The sequence below is a fragment of the Scardinius erythrophthalmus genome, assembly GCF_964197995.2.
Source record: "Scardinius erythrophthalmus genome assembly, chromosome: 13".
Lineage (NCBI taxonomy): Eukaryota > Metazoa > Chordata > Actinopteri > Cypriniformes > Leuciscidae > Scardinius > Scardinius erythrophthalmus.
In genome coordinates, this window is record NC_138233.1 from 27,616,355 (window position 1) to 27,636,110 (window position 19,756).

General features: G+C 38.1%; 1 protein-coding gene across 8 annotated transcripts in view; it reads right to left on the bottom strand.

Moving 5' to 3' along the window:
• LOC308700934 (uncharacterized protein) overlaps positions 1-19,756 on the bottom strand; it is a 52,708-nt gene that overhangs the window by 3,535 nt on the left and 29,417 nt on the right. For 5 of the 8 annotated variants that reach the window (XM_081382849.1, XM_081382846.1, XM_081382847.1 and 2 more), the window contains 8 exons: positions 14,772-14,940; positions 14,504-14,636; positions 12,280-12,438; positions 10,359-10,418; positions 5,834-5,992; positions 5,536-5,632; positions 4,327-4,703; positions 260-1,454 (listed from right to left, as the gene is read on the bottom strand). In XM_081382849.1, coding sequence (XP_081238975.1) covers positions 260-1,454; positions 4,327-4,703; positions 5,536-5,632; positions 5,834-5,992; positions 10,359-10,418; positions 12,280-12,438; positions 14,504-14,636; positions 14,772-14,940 — 2,349 coding nt within the window. The remainder of the gene's footprint in view (positions 1-259; positions 1,455-4,326; positions 4,704-5,535; positions 5,633-5,833; positions 5,993-10,358; positions 10,419-12,279; positions 12,439-14,503; positions 14,637-14,771; positions 14,941-19,756) is intronic. The other 3 variants (XM_081382852.1, XM_081382851.1, XM_081382848.1) reach the window with 1 other exon arrangement.

Genomic DNA, 19,756 nt, shown 5'->3' on the forward strand with positions numbered 1-19,756 from the left:
ATCGATATCTAAATGATAAATTTACTTCAGTTGTAAAATTAAATAAAAATAAATGTATTTTTTAAAATACAAATTTAATTTACAGAAAAGTAACAATAAGATTTTTTAATGACGGGATTTAACAAAATGTAGAATCGCTTATAAATGATGAAAAAAAATATTTCATTTAATTTTGCAACTTAAGTAAATTGATCTTTTTTTTGAAGATTTACATGTATTTTTTGTAAAAACAATCAGCTTTTTAAGAATGGGATTTTACCTGGGATTTTCCTGGCCGACATCACAGCGTCCACGATCAGATCAGGCTTCTTTGGCAAGACGGGCTTCCTGGCGTTCTGGTCCTGATCAGGCGTCTCCTGTGCCCCTGAAGATGATTCTCCATCTAAACCATAACGGTGCAGGACGGGAGTCTTCCTCAAGCGCACACCAAACGGGTTCTCCGGGCTCGTCTCTCTCTGCATGGGAAGCGACGGGGAACTTTGACCTCCATCTGCCACGGGTGGTTCCTCTTTTACGGGAGTGCAGAGTTCATACGTCTGAGGAGATGAAGCATTAGTCTCTAGAGTCTGCTCTTGGGTTCCTCCAGAAGACAGTGACCTTTGCCAGGCAGGGGTGATGGTGAAGCGAGGTCGACCTTCAGCGCTGCTCCATGGTTCTCCTGCGGGCGACTCGAGAACTGGCTGATCCTGATGCTCGGAAACAACCTCGCGTTTTTCTGAAGACTCTTCCTGAGGCTCTGTAGACACATCCGGCTCACTTGACTCAGCTTCCTCCTCCTGCTCTAGAGGAGACATTGAAGCATCGGAGAATTGAGAGTGGAGAGTCGGACTCTCGAGCGCAGGAGACGCCGAAGAAAGCAGGACCTCAGAGGCTTCTGTTGAGCTCCAGATATCATCTCTGACTGTCTGATCAGGTTCAGAAACGCTCTCAACGTTGACTTCCACTGATTCTCCGTCGTCAACTGAAGTCTCATCTCGCCTCTGACCTCCAGCTTCTCGAGGTTCATCATTCGTAGAGCTCTCGGTTTTCTCAGGTTCTACCTCATCGTCTTTCTCAACATCGTCTCCACCGTCTTTGGTTTCTCTCTCCAAATCAGCTTCTCCTTCAACAAAATCTTCACGTCCCTCATCTTCGTCTCTTTCTTTCACGTTTACTGCGAAAGCTTTTGGCGACTCAAAGAACTCTTGGTCCTCTTTGGCCGCGCCCACTTGTTTGTCAGCATCAGCTTCAGGCACTTGGAGGCTTTCATCAGCAGACTCCTCTTCTTCTAGCAGCTCCTCTTCTTCTGTGGTCTCCTCTGAGATGTCTTCTGAATCCACAGGTGATTCTGGGAGCGAGTCAGGCAGAGGAGCCGGTTCCTCTGTGGTCACTATGGGGTTTGAGGGATCGAGAAGATCATTGCGGTCTTCTTCTTCAAGCTGAGCAACCACACTCCCACTGTTTATGTCTTTCACCTGCAAAAAACAAGCACAAGAGTTACAATTCACGAGTTAAAATTAATATGTGGGTCAATGACGTTACGCATCAAATAGTGCTGCACGATTAATCGTATCGCAATTATATTATTATTATATGACGCAAAATGCTGCGATTTTATATTAAATAAACAAATTAGCGCTGTTAACGCAGCATCTGTTAATTTTTGGCATCCTTTGGCTAGTGTTATGATCCCGCTCTTATTCATGCAAATGCTTTTAAACCATTCATGCGCGATAAGACAAAAAAGGCGCTGTCAATGAATGTCCTCCTGACACACACACACACGACCCACAGATAGACGCGCACCAGTATCAAGTTCTCTATCGCGGTAGAACGAACAACACACATGTATGCCAAAATGAACGCGCTGCCTGTGAATGTCCTGACTGTGACACACACTAATAAGACTCGCGCTAATATCGTGCGTTAATAACACAGGGTTTCTGCAGGTTTCAGTAAGTCAAATTTAAGACCTTTTTAAGACATTTTAAGACCATAAAGATTGAAATTTAAGACCTACACGACGCATTATCCAAGTTAGATAGATAGTAACCTCGGGATCATTAGAGTATCTATCTATCTATCCTTCTATCTATCTAGGATTATCTGATGTGTGTGTGAGAGAGAGGGAGAGGTAGATTTTTTTTAATAGAAAATTGTACTTTTGCATATTATACTGTAAAAACACAATTATTGTTGATTTTAGTTGATCATAGTTGATCATAACTAGAGAGGAAATGATGAGATGTTTAAAGTGACCAAAATGATCACGGTTATCACAGAATCCTGTTCAAAAAGTACTAATACTACAGAATGAAGTCAATTCAACAAGTTTTATGTCGAAAAACAGTAAATAACAAATTGATTAGCATCAATATGCACTTTTTGTTTACGTAAACATTAAAATACCATTCAAAATTATGGCCAGATTTTAAAAGAGTGTCTTGGAACTGTATCTTGTTATCTACTAACATGTACAAGTTCAAATAAAGTTTTGACAAAAAAGGTTTTATACAAAGATAAACCTCATATTTCAGCCTTTAAATCTTTTTTTTATAAAAAGAATGAGTCAAAAAAGATAAATTACTGACATTTATACATTAGTAGTGTTTGGGTGCACCCCCATCCTTCATGTTGACTGAGCTTTTAATGTTGTTATGGAAAGGGGTGATTGGTTGGTTCCTGTCACATGACCTGCGGTGCGTTTGTGGCATTCTGAAAAGTTTAGTTTTTTTTTTTTCATCTCATTGCGCCTGGTAAAAAAATAAGCGCGTCGCTTCAATTATGAGCGCGCTTGCCGCCCGCCTACATTTGAACAAATTTGAGCGCGCAAAAGTGAACGGCCGATATGTGAACGGCCTCTGGCGAGCTAGCTCATATGAAGCCACGAGCGACTGGTAGCACGTGAGCGACATGTTGGAGACCCCTGCTAGAGCTCCGCTTTGTAACTCGAAACTTTTTTGCTACTTTATAATTTCTAATTTCTGCGGCCAGCGTTTGTGGAAATGAACGAGGGTAAACACTTTTTAAGACCTAACTAAATGAAATTTAAGACCTAGGATGAAAATCTGTCCGTTTTTAAGACTTTTTAAGGCCTTAAATTTAAAGTTCAGAATTTTAGTCTTTTTAAGACTTTTTAAGACCCCGCGGAAACCCTGATAACAGCATGACAGAATACAGTTCTCTTTTGAGCTTGAACGAACAATAACACACACAATTATGCCAAAATGTCTTTTTGTCGAGTATCTTCATAACATAAGAGTAGTCTTATGATGAACGTGAAGAGTTGTACTCGTGAAAGAATGAGGCGCGTGTGAGATCCGCGTCTCTGACAGCAGCGGCTGCTCTTAAAGGGACAGTACATACACAGTAGCCACTAATTACATCTGTCGCTAAAGTTAATCAAAGAACAGAGAAAAACACTCACACTCACTAAATAACTTTTTTTCTTTAGGCAGATTATCACTAATCTGTGTGTGCATTTATTTTCCTTGAGAACCAAGCAAGTTGACTCATGAAGCCATTTGTTTATTATATCGCATATCGCAATCGCAATATTGACCTCTATTATCGCAATATGACATTTTCCCCAAATCGTGCAGCCCTAGCACCAAAAATACATAAACATTTTATTCATACATAACTGACTTGAACTTACAATTTGCATATTTTTTGGGGGAATAAAGTAAAAAAAAATGTAATGATGAAACAACTGCCCAGTGCTTAGTTGTTTAGTTTAGTTTTCATATTTTTATCAATATTTTGAATTAGCTTTTATTTTTTATATTTTTCATGTTGATTGTAGTTTATTTTTTTGTAATTTCATTATGTGCTTTTGTCATTTTATTCGTTTTTGTTTTGTAATATTGCTAATTAAAGTGAAAAAATATTTTTATTTTAGTGCTTGAACTTAAACTTCTTTTCGTTTAGTTTTTCAACTAAAAATAATATTTTATTTTATTTCAGATTTATTTCAATTAACAGAATTTTTTTTAATAGTTTTAATTTTTGTTAATGATAATAACACTGCAACTGCCTAAATAAAAATGTGAATTTCTTATTGAGCAGTTTGGCATAATATTTTATTATTACTATATTAAAATACTATATTATTTTGTACAATATATTATGCTATAATAATACTGAATTCAAATGTATAATATTTATATTTGTAAAAAAAAAAAAACTATATTTTTTTATTTTGAAAATGATTAAAATATGTACACTCATGTATTTAAGATGTTAGGATTTCATTTTATTACAATTTTACAAGTTTTTCTTTTCAAAACCATATAAATCCAACATGAATACAAATGAATACAAATACTTCTTGAAAATGTGTCGTACCTCACTCTGAAGAGCCACGTTCTCATGCTCCAGTGCCAGTCCTGACACAAGAGGACTCTTTAGGGAGCTCAACACTTCCTCCAGCAATGACCCCTGCTCCTCAGGAACGACCTCACATCCTGTGTCCAACAGGAAGTCATCAGCCTGCAGCTCAAGTGTTACTGTACTCTCCCAAGAGGACTCTGGGAGCTCAGACTTGGGGACGTGATCCTCGGCAGGGACATGTTCTTCTCCTTCAGAGACGCTCTCTGCTGAGATGGAGGATGTTGGAGAGGTTTTGTGACACTGGCTTGAGTCAGTCACTTCCTCTTCCTCATCCTCATCCTCATCCTCCAGTCCAGAAGCACAGGACTCATGGTCTGAATCATTCACCAAATCTAGACCAATTTGAACAATAGAGTAACAATTATTGAACTACTAACAACAATTATTGAATTACTATTCACTACTGTTCTAAAGTTTCAAATGTTTTTAAAGAAGTTTCTCTTATACTCACCAAGGCTGCATTTATTTGATCAAAAATACAGTAAAAACAGTGAAATATTACTACAAAGAACTGTTTTCTATTTGAATATATTTTAAAATGTGATTTATTCCTGTGATCAAAGCTGCATTTTCAGCATCATTACTCCAGTCTTCAGTGTCACATGATCCTTCAGAAATCATTCTAATATGCAGATTTGCTGCTTAATTATTATTGATGCTCAGTTATTAATAATGATTGTTAATATCAATGTTGAAAATGTTGTTGCTGCTTAACATTTCTTTGTGCATTTTTTATTTTTAACAAAATTTTCCAGGATTCTTTGATGAATATAAAGTTCATAAGAAAAAACTTCCAGTAAAGACATTTATAATGTATTAATTTCTTTTTTTTTTTACCCCAAACTTTTGGATGGTAGTGAATCACAGTTTCCACAGAAATATTAAGCAGCACAACTGTTTTCAAAATTGATAATAATGTTTCTTGAGCATCTAATCATCATATTAGACTGATTTCTGAAGGATCATGTGACATTGAAGAGTAATGATGCTGAAAATGCAGCGTTGATCACAGGAATAAATCACATTTTAAAATATATTAAATTGAAAACAGTTATTTTAAACTGTAATAATATCTCACAATATTTCTGTTGATGTAATAAATACAGCCTTGGTGAGACTTCATTAAGAAAAATCTTAATTTGCCCAAACATTTGCCCAACACACCTTCACGTTCTTCCTTTCCAATACTCCGTAGTTTGTCCTCCGTGTCTCTGAGCAGAACTCTTTCTCTCAGGTCTCTTCTCTTGTCCAGCATCTCCCTCTAAACATAAAGAAGCGCACACAGTTCAACCACTAACACAAACTGATGACAGAATTAAGCATTTTGGATGAACTATTCTTTCAATGTTAAAAAAAAGACATCTTACACCAGAATAAAACATCACTAACAGCTCGTTGGCCTGACATGATGGGCCACCATAAATAATGGAAGAGCATCAATGTTTAATGTGAAGAATCTTACGCTGGCAGGTTTTCTCTTGGCACGAGCGTTGGCTTTGACGGCGATGCGGTGACGGGCAGCTGAGCTGTCTAAGCAGGACACGGAGCTGGCGGGAAGACTGAAGTCCACGAGGACGGACGCCTGAGGGGTGGCGGGTCTCGAAGAAGCTTCGTAAGACATCTTTATACGACAGACAAAGAAGACAGACATTGATAAATCTAAATTACGGTTACATTCCACAACTGATTTGTTTACAGCTACAAGTTCTTTCAAACCACTTCCCACCAAAACCTCCATATGTGGCCTGCGATTTTAAATAGATGGTCATATTCAAAGTATTTCCTTCCTACTCTTAACCGCCAGCAAACCAGAGTGGCATCATGGTAGCAGAGGCAACTCTTGTGCAAGGTCACCCACACATAGAGCATGAACCATAATAAAAACAGATCCCACCGCCACCTCACCACAGCCGACTCATCATGACCAATTATGATGATTGTCCTCAGCTATTTCCTCTCTGAATGAAACGCAAACAAAAGCTTCTCCAGCAGAAACAACAGTAGGTTATGTCGGCACTGTTGCGATTCCTTACCTTTGAAGACCAGTGTTATTTTAGTATCATTAGATGTGTTTCAAACCACCTATACATTGCAAACTTCTGAAAACAAGTGCCAGTTTCTAAATACTCCTTTAGATTTCCGATAAGTTATCATCTCCGTGTAAACTACAAAAACGTGAATTAGTGAAAACAGTGACATTATGTGCATGCATGCGTGGTCTTTATAAAGTGGCAACTACTGGCCTGGCAGCATAATACAGGGTGGGCCATTTATATGGATACACCGTAATAACATGGGAATGGTTGGTGATATTAAAGTCCTGTTTGTGGCACATTAGTATATGTGAGGGCATATTGTCAATGCAACCCTGTTCTCCCACTCTTCACACACTGAATGGCCCCCAAGGTCTCCCGATCTGACCCCCTTAGACTTTTATCTTTGGGGTCATCTGAAGGCAATTGTCTATGGTGTGAAGATACGAGATGTGCAGCACCTGAAACTACGGATACTGGATGCCTGTGCTGGCATTTCTCCTGCGGTGTTGCTATCAGTGTGTGAAGAGTGGGAGAACAGGGTTGCATTGACAATCCAACACAATGGGCAGCACATTGAACACATTTTATAAGTGGTCAGAAACTTGTAAATAACTCATGAACGAATAAAGTTACGTTGAAACCAAGCACACCATTGTTTTTCTTGTGACATTACCAATAAGTTTGATGTGTCACATGGCCCTCTTCCTATTGAAAAAACAAAAGTTGTATCCAAGATGGCCGACTTCTAAATGGCCACCATGGTCACCACCCATCTTGAGGAGTTTGCCCCCTCACATATACTAATGTGCCACAAACAGGACTTTAATATCACCAACCATTCCCATGTTATTACAGTGTATCCATATAAATGGCCCACCCTGTACAGTGTTTTTAATCATTTTCGAGGATCTTTTTGACAATGTTGTCTTCTGTGCACGAAAAACAAAGGGAAAACCTTTTCCGTTTTTAGCACATCGTTGTCCTGCAAACGTCCCCTGAATGAAAATAGGAAATGTTTCCTTGGGAACTAGCTGATATTTTTATTTCAAGTACAATTTTTTTTTATGGTTTAAGCTTTAGTTATATAATAACTATAATTATCCTATTGAAGGAAGGTTTCATGGATAGTTTCATACTGATGTTCAAAGCAACTCTGTGGCAACATAAAACCTTTAAAACCAGAAAAATATAACATCAATTTTCTTTTCAAAATAAGGGCATCAACATTTATGAACATTATTGCAGGTGGAAAAACATGCATTAACGAGGTTTTTACAGCGCACTGTGTTAGGGATTGGTGTGAATGTGAGACAGCAGTGTGTTTGTGCAGTGCTCAGGTCCAGCTTGGCAGCCGTTTTGACCCAGATTGCTGGAATATCCCATTTCCAGCAGACAGCCAGGCTGCGAGGGTGAACCGCTGGAATGCCTTTCAGACCACACGCCGCCTTCACTCGTGACCCCGAAATGGACAGGCAGGACTCAATAATGCTAATGCGCTGAACTTTTAGTAGAGATCGACTAATTAGGGTGTTTAATGGCCAATGCTCATATAATATCTAGAGAGCTGGGTGACAATAAATGCAAAACGTTTAATATAGAAAATCAGAAAAATTGCTGTAATGTAAGGAACACTTTTTTCATTAATTTTATTTTACTAGACAATTTGAAAATAGAAACAGTTTATTATCCAGAAAGAGAAAATCGTTTTTTTTTATAGTGACATCTCAGGCGTCCCATCCTGCATTGCTCCTAAGCTATTCATTCAATAGTATTTGTTCGCCGCACTTAAAAAAAAAAGAACATAATGCTTTTATTCAGCAACAATGCATTAAATCGATTCAAAGCGAGAGTTATAAAGTTATAAAACATCTCTATTTTAAATAAATGCTGTACTTTTGAACTCTCTATTAATACGAGATTCTTGTTATCCACAAAAATATTAAGCAGCACAACTGTTTTCAACATTGATAACAGCAAATCAGCATATTAAAATTCAGATTTGCATGCAGCCTTGGTGAGCATAAAATACTTTTTTCAAGAACATTTAAAAAAGCTTACCGACCCCAAACTTTTGAACTGTATATATACAGTAACATGCATCAGCAGATCTTATAGCTGGCAAAAATGAATTCCCATTTAGAAAGAATATCCAACTAGGATTATATTTCCCAAAACCCAATTTCTCAAAACAGCCTCTGGTCCAGCTCAGAGCATTGCATGACACAAACACATGACAGCTATTTTAAGCCCTGGCAACAAGACAAATCCAAAAGTGCATGTTTTTCAGTGGTTTGAGATTGTTTTGGATCAGTCTTGGATAGTTGCTGGTGAGATGCGTGTCTATTTATTTGAAATTCAAATGCAGCTTACTACTAGATACAATCCGTCTCCTGTCAACTACCTTTGACTGTGAAAGTACTTGTTCAGAATACATGTCAGTATCTGTAAATACCACTGATAACACAACACTTAGTTAAGCAAGTTCTACACTATCCTAACTAGCCAAAACAACAGCAGATAAGCACGTTCTCAGGGTAAGTACGGCTCTCTCCAGTGCTGGACTTTATGGGTACATTCCAAACATGTCAAGCGTCTGCATCCCAGTGATTCAAAACATTACTTGGAAAACCAAGTCCCATTTAAATGCACGAATATTAAATGACACCGGCAAACAAATAATTCGAAACCATTTCTCAGAAAATTAAGCAACAGGCCATTCTTGAGTTCACAGATGTAACAGTAAAACAGTATGCGTATTTGGCGTGCTGTCCGAGGAGAGGGCTCAGAGCTTGGTATTTTGGCCAGAACCCAGAGTACTCCCCCACCCCGTATCCCTAGCTGGGATAAGATTCAGCCAAGAGTGAGGATTCGGGGTGGCGGTGGGATGCTGAAAACTGTCGAGGATCATAGGTGAGCCGGCTGCGTTTATATATGTCTCCTCTCAAGCTGATTGGATAGATCATTTGAACGTGTTCCTCCCAAACTTTGTTAAAGCTACGCTGTGTAATTTTTAAAGTTGATTCTCAGCAAAAAACACTTTGTTCTTTCAAAATGATATGTGCTCATTAATGTGTAATTACTTCTACCAACTAATCAAGTATTCTCGTAAGTGTAAAATCTACCAATACATACGAGCGAGCCGCTCGAATGGCGGCAGCCATGTTGCGCCTCCATCTTGAAAATACATTAGCCAAAGAGGGACATACCTGGAAATTCAAGCTTCGCCCTTCGCGTTTTTACATTCAGTGGCACCGTGAATTGCCAGCAGATTTGAAATAATACGGCCACCGTAGGAGTTAAAACGCCCTCGGAATGAGAGGGGCTAGAAAGTAATATTCAGCTGGTAGTCATATACAATTTCACCGCTGGATGGGGGAAAATCCTACACAGTGTAGCTTTAATAAAACACAGTCAAGCTACTGATTTGAAAAAGTACTACTAACAAAAGTGTGTGTTTACATCTGGATGTCTCTCTTATCTGACCCATCCATTTTTGGTCTTGAGACTTGATCTGACTTTCAATCCATTTCCGATTTTTGTGCAAATCCGATTCATATGTGGTTTGAAATCCTATTCAAATTGCATTTCTGGAAATCCGTTTCATTCTGATTGCTCTAAACTGATTTTGTGTGGTTTATGTCACGGTCTCATGCTCTTCATAATTGATGAGCACACATACATAGAGCACATCAAATATGGAAATCGGCTAATCAAATGTGCTTGTTTGACACTTGAGAGCCTGAGGTTGAATTTCAGTTTACCATATTTGGGACAGAAATATCTCATTTGTGTTGCGAAGATGAATGAATGTCATGACAGAAATGACAGAATTTAAATTTTTGGGTGAACTATCTCTTTAATACAAGCTAAAAGTCATTCACAGACCATCCAGGCGTTTCCTTTATTTGGTATATGAAGGGTTAAGTGATCCATGTGTGCTGCATGTGTCACCTGATCATCGTCACTGTCTGATGCCTCCATGCTCAAGGAACTCTGGGTCAAATCCACCGACTGCAATGATATAGAGACATATTACAATCATTTCCTGTTTGAATGTTTGACATAAACCATGTTTTCCTTAATAAAATGACTTTGATATTTAATCAGTATCACAGCAATATGCTTGCCTGATATACAGTTTTAATGGTCTGATAGTCAGGACTAAAATATTTAGGTTGCAGCTGATCAAACATTCCTCCCAACGAAACAAGATTTTCTAAATTAAAGAGCAGCTTTGGTCTCTGTTGGGCTGAGTTTCGGGGAAGGTGAGGACAGGGACTGTGTACATCTCTGAAGAGATTTCAGGTACAGAGAGGGGAACGGCACGGCACCTAATCCTGTTACAGAACGCAGCAGGGAGCTTCATGTCTTTTCAATCATGCCTAGTGATGTCTGAGGCTCTTACACGCTTTTCACAGAGCCAAAAATAGCCACGCTTGCAGAACACGCTCATCACAGTGCGTCTCATTACTTGACTTTCTATATGGTTCGATTCGGTGATGAAAGTAAACCCTGGTTATGAGAAAACGGCTTCAAAATCTGTGTGAAAAAAACCCCTGGATGTTATAAATAACCAGTACTGGCAGCAAATAAATTACTTAAAGCCCCCATAACATGCTCATTTACAAGTTCATAATTAGATTTGTGGGTTCTGCTAGAATATATTCACATGATTTGAAGTTTATAACCAAATTTTTCTCATAATGTACTTTTGCTGCAGCACCTCTTTTCACCCTCTGCCTGAAACACTCCTGTTTCTTTAGACACAGAAATAATGGCAGGACTACAAACAAGGCGTTTCAGGCGAGTGTTTTCTTTTGGAGAGATTCACTCTCTTTGATTTACAAGCAGCAATGTTACACATTAAAGGAAAGGTACGATCAAAAGAAGCATAATAGGTGTGGTTTTCATCCCCAGGAATGAAAATTTCCAAAATGTCTTTTCATATGGAAAAGCCATTCAAACTATGAAAACATGCTTTCAAAACTTATTTCTCAGAGAAAAAAAAGAGTATGTCATTCAGGGTGAGCTAATAAGGAGGTAGGATAGATATTTTTATTTAAAGGCCCACTGAAATGCCTTGGAACGCGCAGCTTTGTGTGATGCGTTGACATAATTTCCACTAAAACAGGAAGCTAAGGCGGGGCATATTGAATGGCTCCTCCCCCTTTTCATATAGCCAATAGCATTTAGTTTAAATCACAGACTGCAAGTCGTACTTGACAGCACCATTGAAGGGAACCGAGGGCTGAAGATATGTTGGATTCAATAGTAGAGGTGTGCATAAATTCTAGCCATATCATTCTTAACCAACGTACAGTTGGAAAAAGGAATAAAACTCGAGGGTTTGAAACCCATATTGCTCTGTGACGTGTCAACCGTTGCTTTCACCAGGTGGTATTTATAGCATAGGGGGCGGAGCTTTAGATTCTAGAGAGCATTTGATTGGACAGAAGATGTGATGAGAAGCTGACAAAAATCTGTCATCCATTTAGTGAGAGACTGTAAGTTTTGAATGCTTATATCTCCTAAATGCGAATTTTGTCGTTTTGGAACACACCAGCTTTTTCATAACCTTAAGGTTAACATTTTCATACTAAAAGCTAAAAAACTTAAATTACGATTTCAGGGGGCCTTTAAAAACACCAGTACAACTAATAATACAAGTAAAACGTGTCAAAGTCTGTCAAACCTGTATTGCTGTTCTCTGCAGATCCTTCTGAAGGATCTCGACATTAGAAACGAGTGACTGAAGTTTATTTTTAACAAGGTTTCTGATCATTTGTTTGTGTGACACATTTCGGCATTTTAGGCATTTCACAAATCAGTGCTATAGGAATGCATGAGTGTCAAACTGTGCAGAGAGGAGTACCGTGTGAAGAGGTGTGGTCAGCACAGTGTGGAGGCTGGAATAGTCCTGTGGGCTGCAGGGAAGACCATCATCAGAAGAAAAAGCCGCCGCGTCCTCTCCTTTCCTCCCGCAGAGGAGTGATGGTGGCGAGCCCAGACAAATCGCATGTTTCAGCTGCAGCTACAGACGGGACAGAACATCAAGCATCAATAACTCTTCAAACAGATTAATCAAACTATACCACTCCTACTACGCAGCAGCAGTATATTGTAAATTAATGTGTTGACATGGGAATGAGTATACACTAATGTTCAAAAACTTGTGATAGTGATTGTTTTTATATAAATTAATACTATTATTCAGCAAGGATGCATCAAATTTATCAAAAGAGACGGTAAAGACATGTATAATGTTCTTTGGAACTTTCTATTCATCAAAATATCCTGAAAAAAATAAAATGTATCAGTTTCCACAAAAAAATTAAGCAGCACAACTGTTGTCAACATCGATAATAATACGATTTTTTTTTTGATCATCAAATCATCATATGAGAATTATTTCTGAAGGATCATGTGACACTGAAGACTGGAGTAATGATGCTGAAAATTCAGCTTTGCATCACAGGAATAGTTGTTTTAAATTGTAATAATATTTCATATTATTACTGTTTTTACTATATTTTTGATCAAATAAATGCAGCGTTGGTGAGCATAAGAGATAATGTTCTCTTTCAAAAACATTTATACATTTTACCGACCCAAACCTTTTAAACCGTAATGTTCAAACCGTAACGTTTTGTCTGAACTGTTCTTTAATAAAAATTAGAGAAATGTTTTTTTTTTTTTTTAAATCAAGACTAAAAGCCAGTGCATTCAAACACCTCGGAGAAATTCTTTCAGCCCAGTCTCAGCTATTCACAGATGATCTGCTTCTTTCAAACAGTGGGTGAAATGTTGATTCCTTTCTTAATGGACTGGTAACTTTCATTGCTGAGATACTCTCATGTCTGGCTCATGACAAAGTGCCTATCCGGAATGTCTACGGGTAATAAGCTAACCGCATTAAGAAGGCTACGCTAAGTAGCATTTAATCATTGCCAAGACACAGACGAGACAAGCGCATTTTTGTGGGCACCTGGTGACTATTTCAAATGCTGATACATTATTGATGATTTAAATACACTTACAATTAAGATTAACTGAACATCATGTACACATTTGAATGTCTCAATGTCTTTCAGTGACATTGATGATGATCCTTGCTGCCTAGATTGGGCTGGTGGCAAAATGTCAACAGTGAAAATCTCAGGCTCTGTGTCTTGAGGCTTAGACTTGCTAATTTTATACCAAGTCCAGTCAACTGCCATCACTAATACTCATTAAAGAAAGAGGACAGGAAAGTGACTATGCTTATACATTCCCTCTGAGGACACATATGCCACAAACAGCCTGAAAGTCACCATGAAGTCTAAATTTACCATTTTAATTTTTATGGAATATTGCAGTATATATTATAATTGATTTATCCCTGCACATCATGTGTCCTCATAATCTTTAATCAAAATGACTTCCCCTCCCTCTTGCATCAACTGGCGTGAGGGTGGGACAATCTGTCACTCACATGAGACCCACCAATAGCAAACCACAACCATCCAACCAATTCCCCATGGACAAAATCAAGTCGAGCCTCACATTTGTTCTTGTTCACATTTGCATATGACTGTCTCCAGAACAAGACTTCGACAAATAGATTTACATCATCACACCATAGGCCCACTGGCTTTCAGTCATTTAACGGCTGACACTTGCCTACACTGAACGTGAGCGCCACGTTGCGTCAAACGCAAATAAACCCCATTATAATCACTGACGCTGTCTACACTGGATACAGTATACATATGCTCACTGACTTCACTCACGCGCTTGAGTCTGCCGACAAGAGGACAAAAGGAAGAGTGAATAGAAGCATAAAGGATTGTTCGCTTTGACATGTCCAGTTTGAACAGCTCATTTGCTCTTTTCTTTATAGATTCAGAAGGATCCCAGCGACTGAAACAAGTGGATGGTTTATTTTTAATGGCGTCCCTGATCGAGTCGGAGGATTATATGTTTGTTCAGAGGATTTGACTGCAGATTGTTTTGTACACGAAAAATAAAAAAAAAATCCATGTCATGACCCCTTTAAATCAATAATCCCGACATGCCTACGGTTCATAATTGAATAAATCATAACAGCCTCTGAATACCTGTAAAGATTTCACTTTCCCATGAATGTTGTCCTGGGACGCCCCCAGACCCTCATTTGTCTCTGATAAGGGCGAATCAGAAACGAAGACACTATCATGTGACATGGCTTTGTTTCCCAAGTTGATCTTGGATCTTTGAATGAAAGATAGTGATGTTTAAATGTCATATCATTGGTAATGTTTAATACTGTATATAGCATGTGATGAAAACAGATAGTAATACAAATATTAGAAATGGAGAAGTATAATAATGACTTTATTCCCTCACCCCCGGTCATTGTCGCTGTTAGCGTGACTGATGGTTGGCTCGGAGGTGTTGACATCATCACTCGACTGACTGGCCTTCAAGCCACTCTCACCCGATGGAGCAGGACTTTCCTTCCTCTTTTTCTTCACAAAAAAGTTCTTGAACGTCTGGAATTTGGACTTCTTTTTCCCTGGAGTGAAAACAAAACACAAAGATTTAGATGAGTACCACTAAAGGAGAATCTTGGATTTTGAGAGGCTTGCATACAGCAAACACTGAACACATCCTGTCAATTAGTCAATGTTCACTTATCTAAACAAAACAAGTTCAACTGGCAGACAATCATGTTTACTGGCCCTCAAGTCTTGGAAATTACACATACAGCATGTTTAAACAATCACGTTGTAATTTATGACACAAATACTACTTGTAACGGGGTCAAGCAAGTAAAGTGAAGAGTCCTACTGACCGTGGTAAAGTACATCTGACAGCACCCTTAAATGGTTCAATACATCCACTAAAATGTGCTTATATGATACCTATTTAACAAACTGTCATTGTAGACTTCTAAATATTCTTGGGTGCTTATATAACACTAATTTATCTTCAGATTACCAATAAAATCCTAATTGCATTATTGAAATGGCTGTAAAATTAATCCACTGTTACTTTTGTTTTAAAAACTTAAAAACTGTTAATAGGTCCAGTGAGGTTTAATATTGGATAATTTTACACACCAATACTGTCTAGCACTCAACCGATCTCCTGTAGTTTAACATTTAGGGCCGGGTTTACTAAACGCAGCCGGATCACTTCCATAATGACCAACGCAATCTACCAAGAGCAGCGTGAATTAGCGTCTGGTATAAGACATGCTTTTTTTGGCCAGTAATAATGGCACAAATACCAGTAAATTGACAAGCACAAACCTTAGTAAATCACCTTGCGTGATTCATTTAAATACTCTCCTCCCATAAATTTTGCGTCTGAAAGGGAAACTCCTACAAATGCATATGCAATAAGCTCAGCCGCAATAATAACTGTCCACGACTTTTCAGCGCTAATTCTTCACTGCGCGTCTTTAGTAAATCCTGACGGTAGTTTTTAACGCCAGAAGAGGGTTTGCGCTGGCGCGAGCTAAATCTGGCCCTTAGTGTTAAATCATGTGATTTCTGAGTTATTCAATGATGCAGTTGAATTTAATACAAAAACATTCTTGTTTTTATCATAGATATCTATACCTAGACAATGCATGTTCCAGTCAAGTCAACATTTCAGATGCTGCTCATCATTCACACTAACAAATCAATGAATTTTATAAAAACTGTGCAGCCTATGGTTTTAAGGTTTTCTGATGACTAACATGTATATTTATAAGAGATTTAACTAATACTCTTTTTTTTATTTACCAAAAAATCATCTAATAATAATGATAAATTAAACCCAGTGAAAATGAGCTGCCAGTGTGTATTGCAGATATAGATGTTACATAATGCTACAGACTTTCCTGTAGCTCAAACAGTAGAGTGTTGGCGCTTGTAACGCCAAGGTCATGGGTCTGATTCCCAGGGAAAGCAAGAACTGATAAGAATGTAAATGCAATTGCTTGAAATGCAATGTAAGTTGCTTTGGATAAAAGCATCTGCCAAATGCATAAATGTAAATGTAACATGTGGTGTGAATAAATAATAATTAATTTCTTACTTAGTATGTTTGTCTTGTTTTCCAGTACAAATATCTAAACATTCTTGGATACATTTACATGAGAAACATAAAGAAAATAAAAAATTATCAAAATACAATATTTGCCAGTGGGGTCAGAGAATTAATCTTGTTTTCCCTTTGAGTTCAGTTTTATTTTTTTCTGACCCCATTGGCAGATTGTCTTGTTTTAAGTGTAAACTCACTTCATTTTGATACATTTTTCAGAAAACAAGACTTAATGTCATCATTTTGCATCTCAAGTAAATGTATCTTGACTTAAGAATGTTTATATAATTGTACAAAAAAAACAAAAAAAAAACTCTTATTTTTCAGTGTAGGTTGCAGTAAACTTGCGCTCGAGTGTTTACAATCTGGCTTTGACCATTCCAATATGCTGTTTAGCTTATGTACAGCAGTCCATAGGAACAGTTGCTAATTCACTGGCTTAAGCCAAAAGCTTAAAAATGCTGCCTTCGGAGGTAGCAAGGCATCAAGACATGTCCGAAAACAATGTTAACTTCACTTCCTGTCTCCTGAGATACCTTCATCTGGTAGATTTTTGAAGGCAGCATAGGCATCCTTCGCTGCCTTTGATATCCCACAATCCTGTGCTTTCAATTCTGTGACAGTCGAGCTGAATATTGCCTCTGAAAGTTGCGGTTGGTGGTCAGTTTGTGTTTTTTCCACTTTTTCCACTTTTGATGTAATTTCTAGAGAGAAATTACTATTAAAGTAATTAAATATGTTCTTAGTAATCACCCGAGCTCGCTCCATTTTGTGGTAGATCATTAAAGTTACGTTGCCTCAGGCCCAGTGTACACCTGGTATTAAGATGCGCTTTGGTCGATCGGATCACAAGTGGATGACGCTAAATACAGGTGTAAACGGGGTCTAAAACGTTTTGAGCTCGTCCACTTTCAACCATTTCCAGAGGTAGTCGAAGACGCATTTAACATAGCTTTCATAGCGTAAATGCTCATGTGATCGAATGAGTTCAAACAGCCACAAAAGACCCTCTGCTCTCCACCTACTGACCTAATGCTTAAACATTATGGGAAGCGCTCTAGCCAGACGGGATTTAATCTTTGTCAGCTGAAGACCCAAGTTTAGTTTGAAGACGAAAAAAGTACCAAGCACAATGTTCTCACCATTCCTGATTTCTAACACCCAGTCACAGCATTCGGCTGGTCTTGTGGCTGTCAGAGCAGAAACAAAAGCTTAAAGAGCCGAGTCCTGTATGTTTTCCTGTTGTCTTTGGCTTTGTTCATATGTAAATTGCGCAAGCTTATTTCATCCTTTAGATCGAAAGATCTGAAAAAGCCCATACATTTACCCACCCATAGACCTTCACCTTGAAGAAATCAGGACAGAAGTGGTTGAAAGTGGACAAAAGAGACAGATTAAAACACCAGGTGCAAACGGAAATTTGTCTCCATCTACTAGTGATCTGATCGACCAAAACTCATTTTAATACCAGGTGTAAACAGGGCATTGGAAGCGTGAACTGAAATCAGTTTTATTAGGTTTTATACGGTGCGCAAACGCTGCATGCAAAGTCATTGCCATTAGGCAGCAAGGCAATAAGTCAGCAGCCTAAGCTTTCGGGAACCAGCCAAAATCTAGCTGCTATTTTAACAATTAGATCATAAACTAATTTTATTCATGCCAAAGGTTAAGACCCAGAAAGGCTTCTAAAAGCCAAAACAAACATTAAAAGGTCATTCTCATTCAAGTGAAAGAGCCAGTATTTTTAAAAAAAAGTACAGCTGTGTGAACAATACTGGGATGGCAACCTTTATTAGTGAGTCATTCATTCTACTGAGAACAAACAATTCTCAGTGCTAGCTTGCCTTCTGTTGTGGGGTGATTTTTAAAAATAACTTTAGAAAATCCTCATTTGACTCCTTTGAGCATGCCAGATCTGTTCATCCTATCAGCCACTGACTCCAATCACAGCTAATTCAAATAGAATTTGGCTAATAAAATGATAGTCTCACAAACACATGCAGTAGCACACACACAAAAAGGATAAAATAGTCTAATTTAATTAAATGCTTAATTCCGCCACACTTCTTTTCTCTTTCTTCAATTGCCTTCTTTATGAAGGATACATGAGACTAGGCCAAAATAAGGTATTTTAGACATGTTGCTGCCTACACCTTTTGGAATTGTCATGAGATTTGCAGATGATCCCTTAAAAAACCTGTCTCGCTAGGTTTTGCAACAGCATTCACTCAACTCAACTCAACTCAATTCAATTCAGCTCAACAACTCAACTCAACAACTAAACAACTCAACTCAATTCAGCTCAAAAACTCAACTCAACAACTCAACTCAACTCAATTCAGCTCAACAACTCAACTCAACAACTCAACTCAACAACTCAACTCAACAACTCAACTCAACTCAACTCAACTCAACTCAACTCAACTAAACTCAACTCAACTAAACTCAACTAAACTCAACTCAACAACTCAACACACAGTCTTTGAGGAGTCTAGATTATGACTTAAGGCTTTGTGTATTGGTGTTCCCTTTCTGCCTGACATCCTGTCTCTCTCTCTCTCTCTCGTCTCGGGGAGATTCACATGATACAGCTCTACTGGCAAAGCCTACAGTCTCCAGCTGTGGCCCATCTAAAGGCAGTAAACAACGCACAGAGAAAGAGATCTCACAGTCTCTTATAAACCACTCAAAGCTCGGTTATTTGATTACACAGTGAGGGATGCTAAATATTCCCTTCTAAGAACAGAGCCTCAGTATGTCCAAGTACATAAGGGAAAAAAGTGCATTGTTTGCGGCGTGGCTTTATTTCAGGGATGTACAATACAATTGTTTATGCTAGTACATCACTAGCAGATTATTATAAATCAGCTTTATCTTTGTCAAAATAACGGTACATTAAATAATATTCAGATTAGTATCAAATTTAATATTAACTTTTAATATACTAGACCTGTCTTTTTCCCAGGATCTGCACTGCATCTATTTGACTAGGTTTGGTCGTGAACGAATGAATCTTTTAAGTGAGCCATGCAGTTCCGTTCACTACAATGACTCATATTTTCCATTCAAGTCTCTCCCTTGTAGCAGAGATGTGATTGCTTTTTCTGCCTTCAAAGATTGAACACAGCGTAAGCAAACAGCCTTAGTGTTGATTTTAAAGGAGGATATTATTGATTAGAATAGATGAACCTACTGAACATATTTATGACTGAGTTTGTGAAAGTGAAAAAAAAAAACTACTACAGCAATTGTTACTGAATCTGAATAAGCTTTTTTTGGTGAATTAATTCAGATAA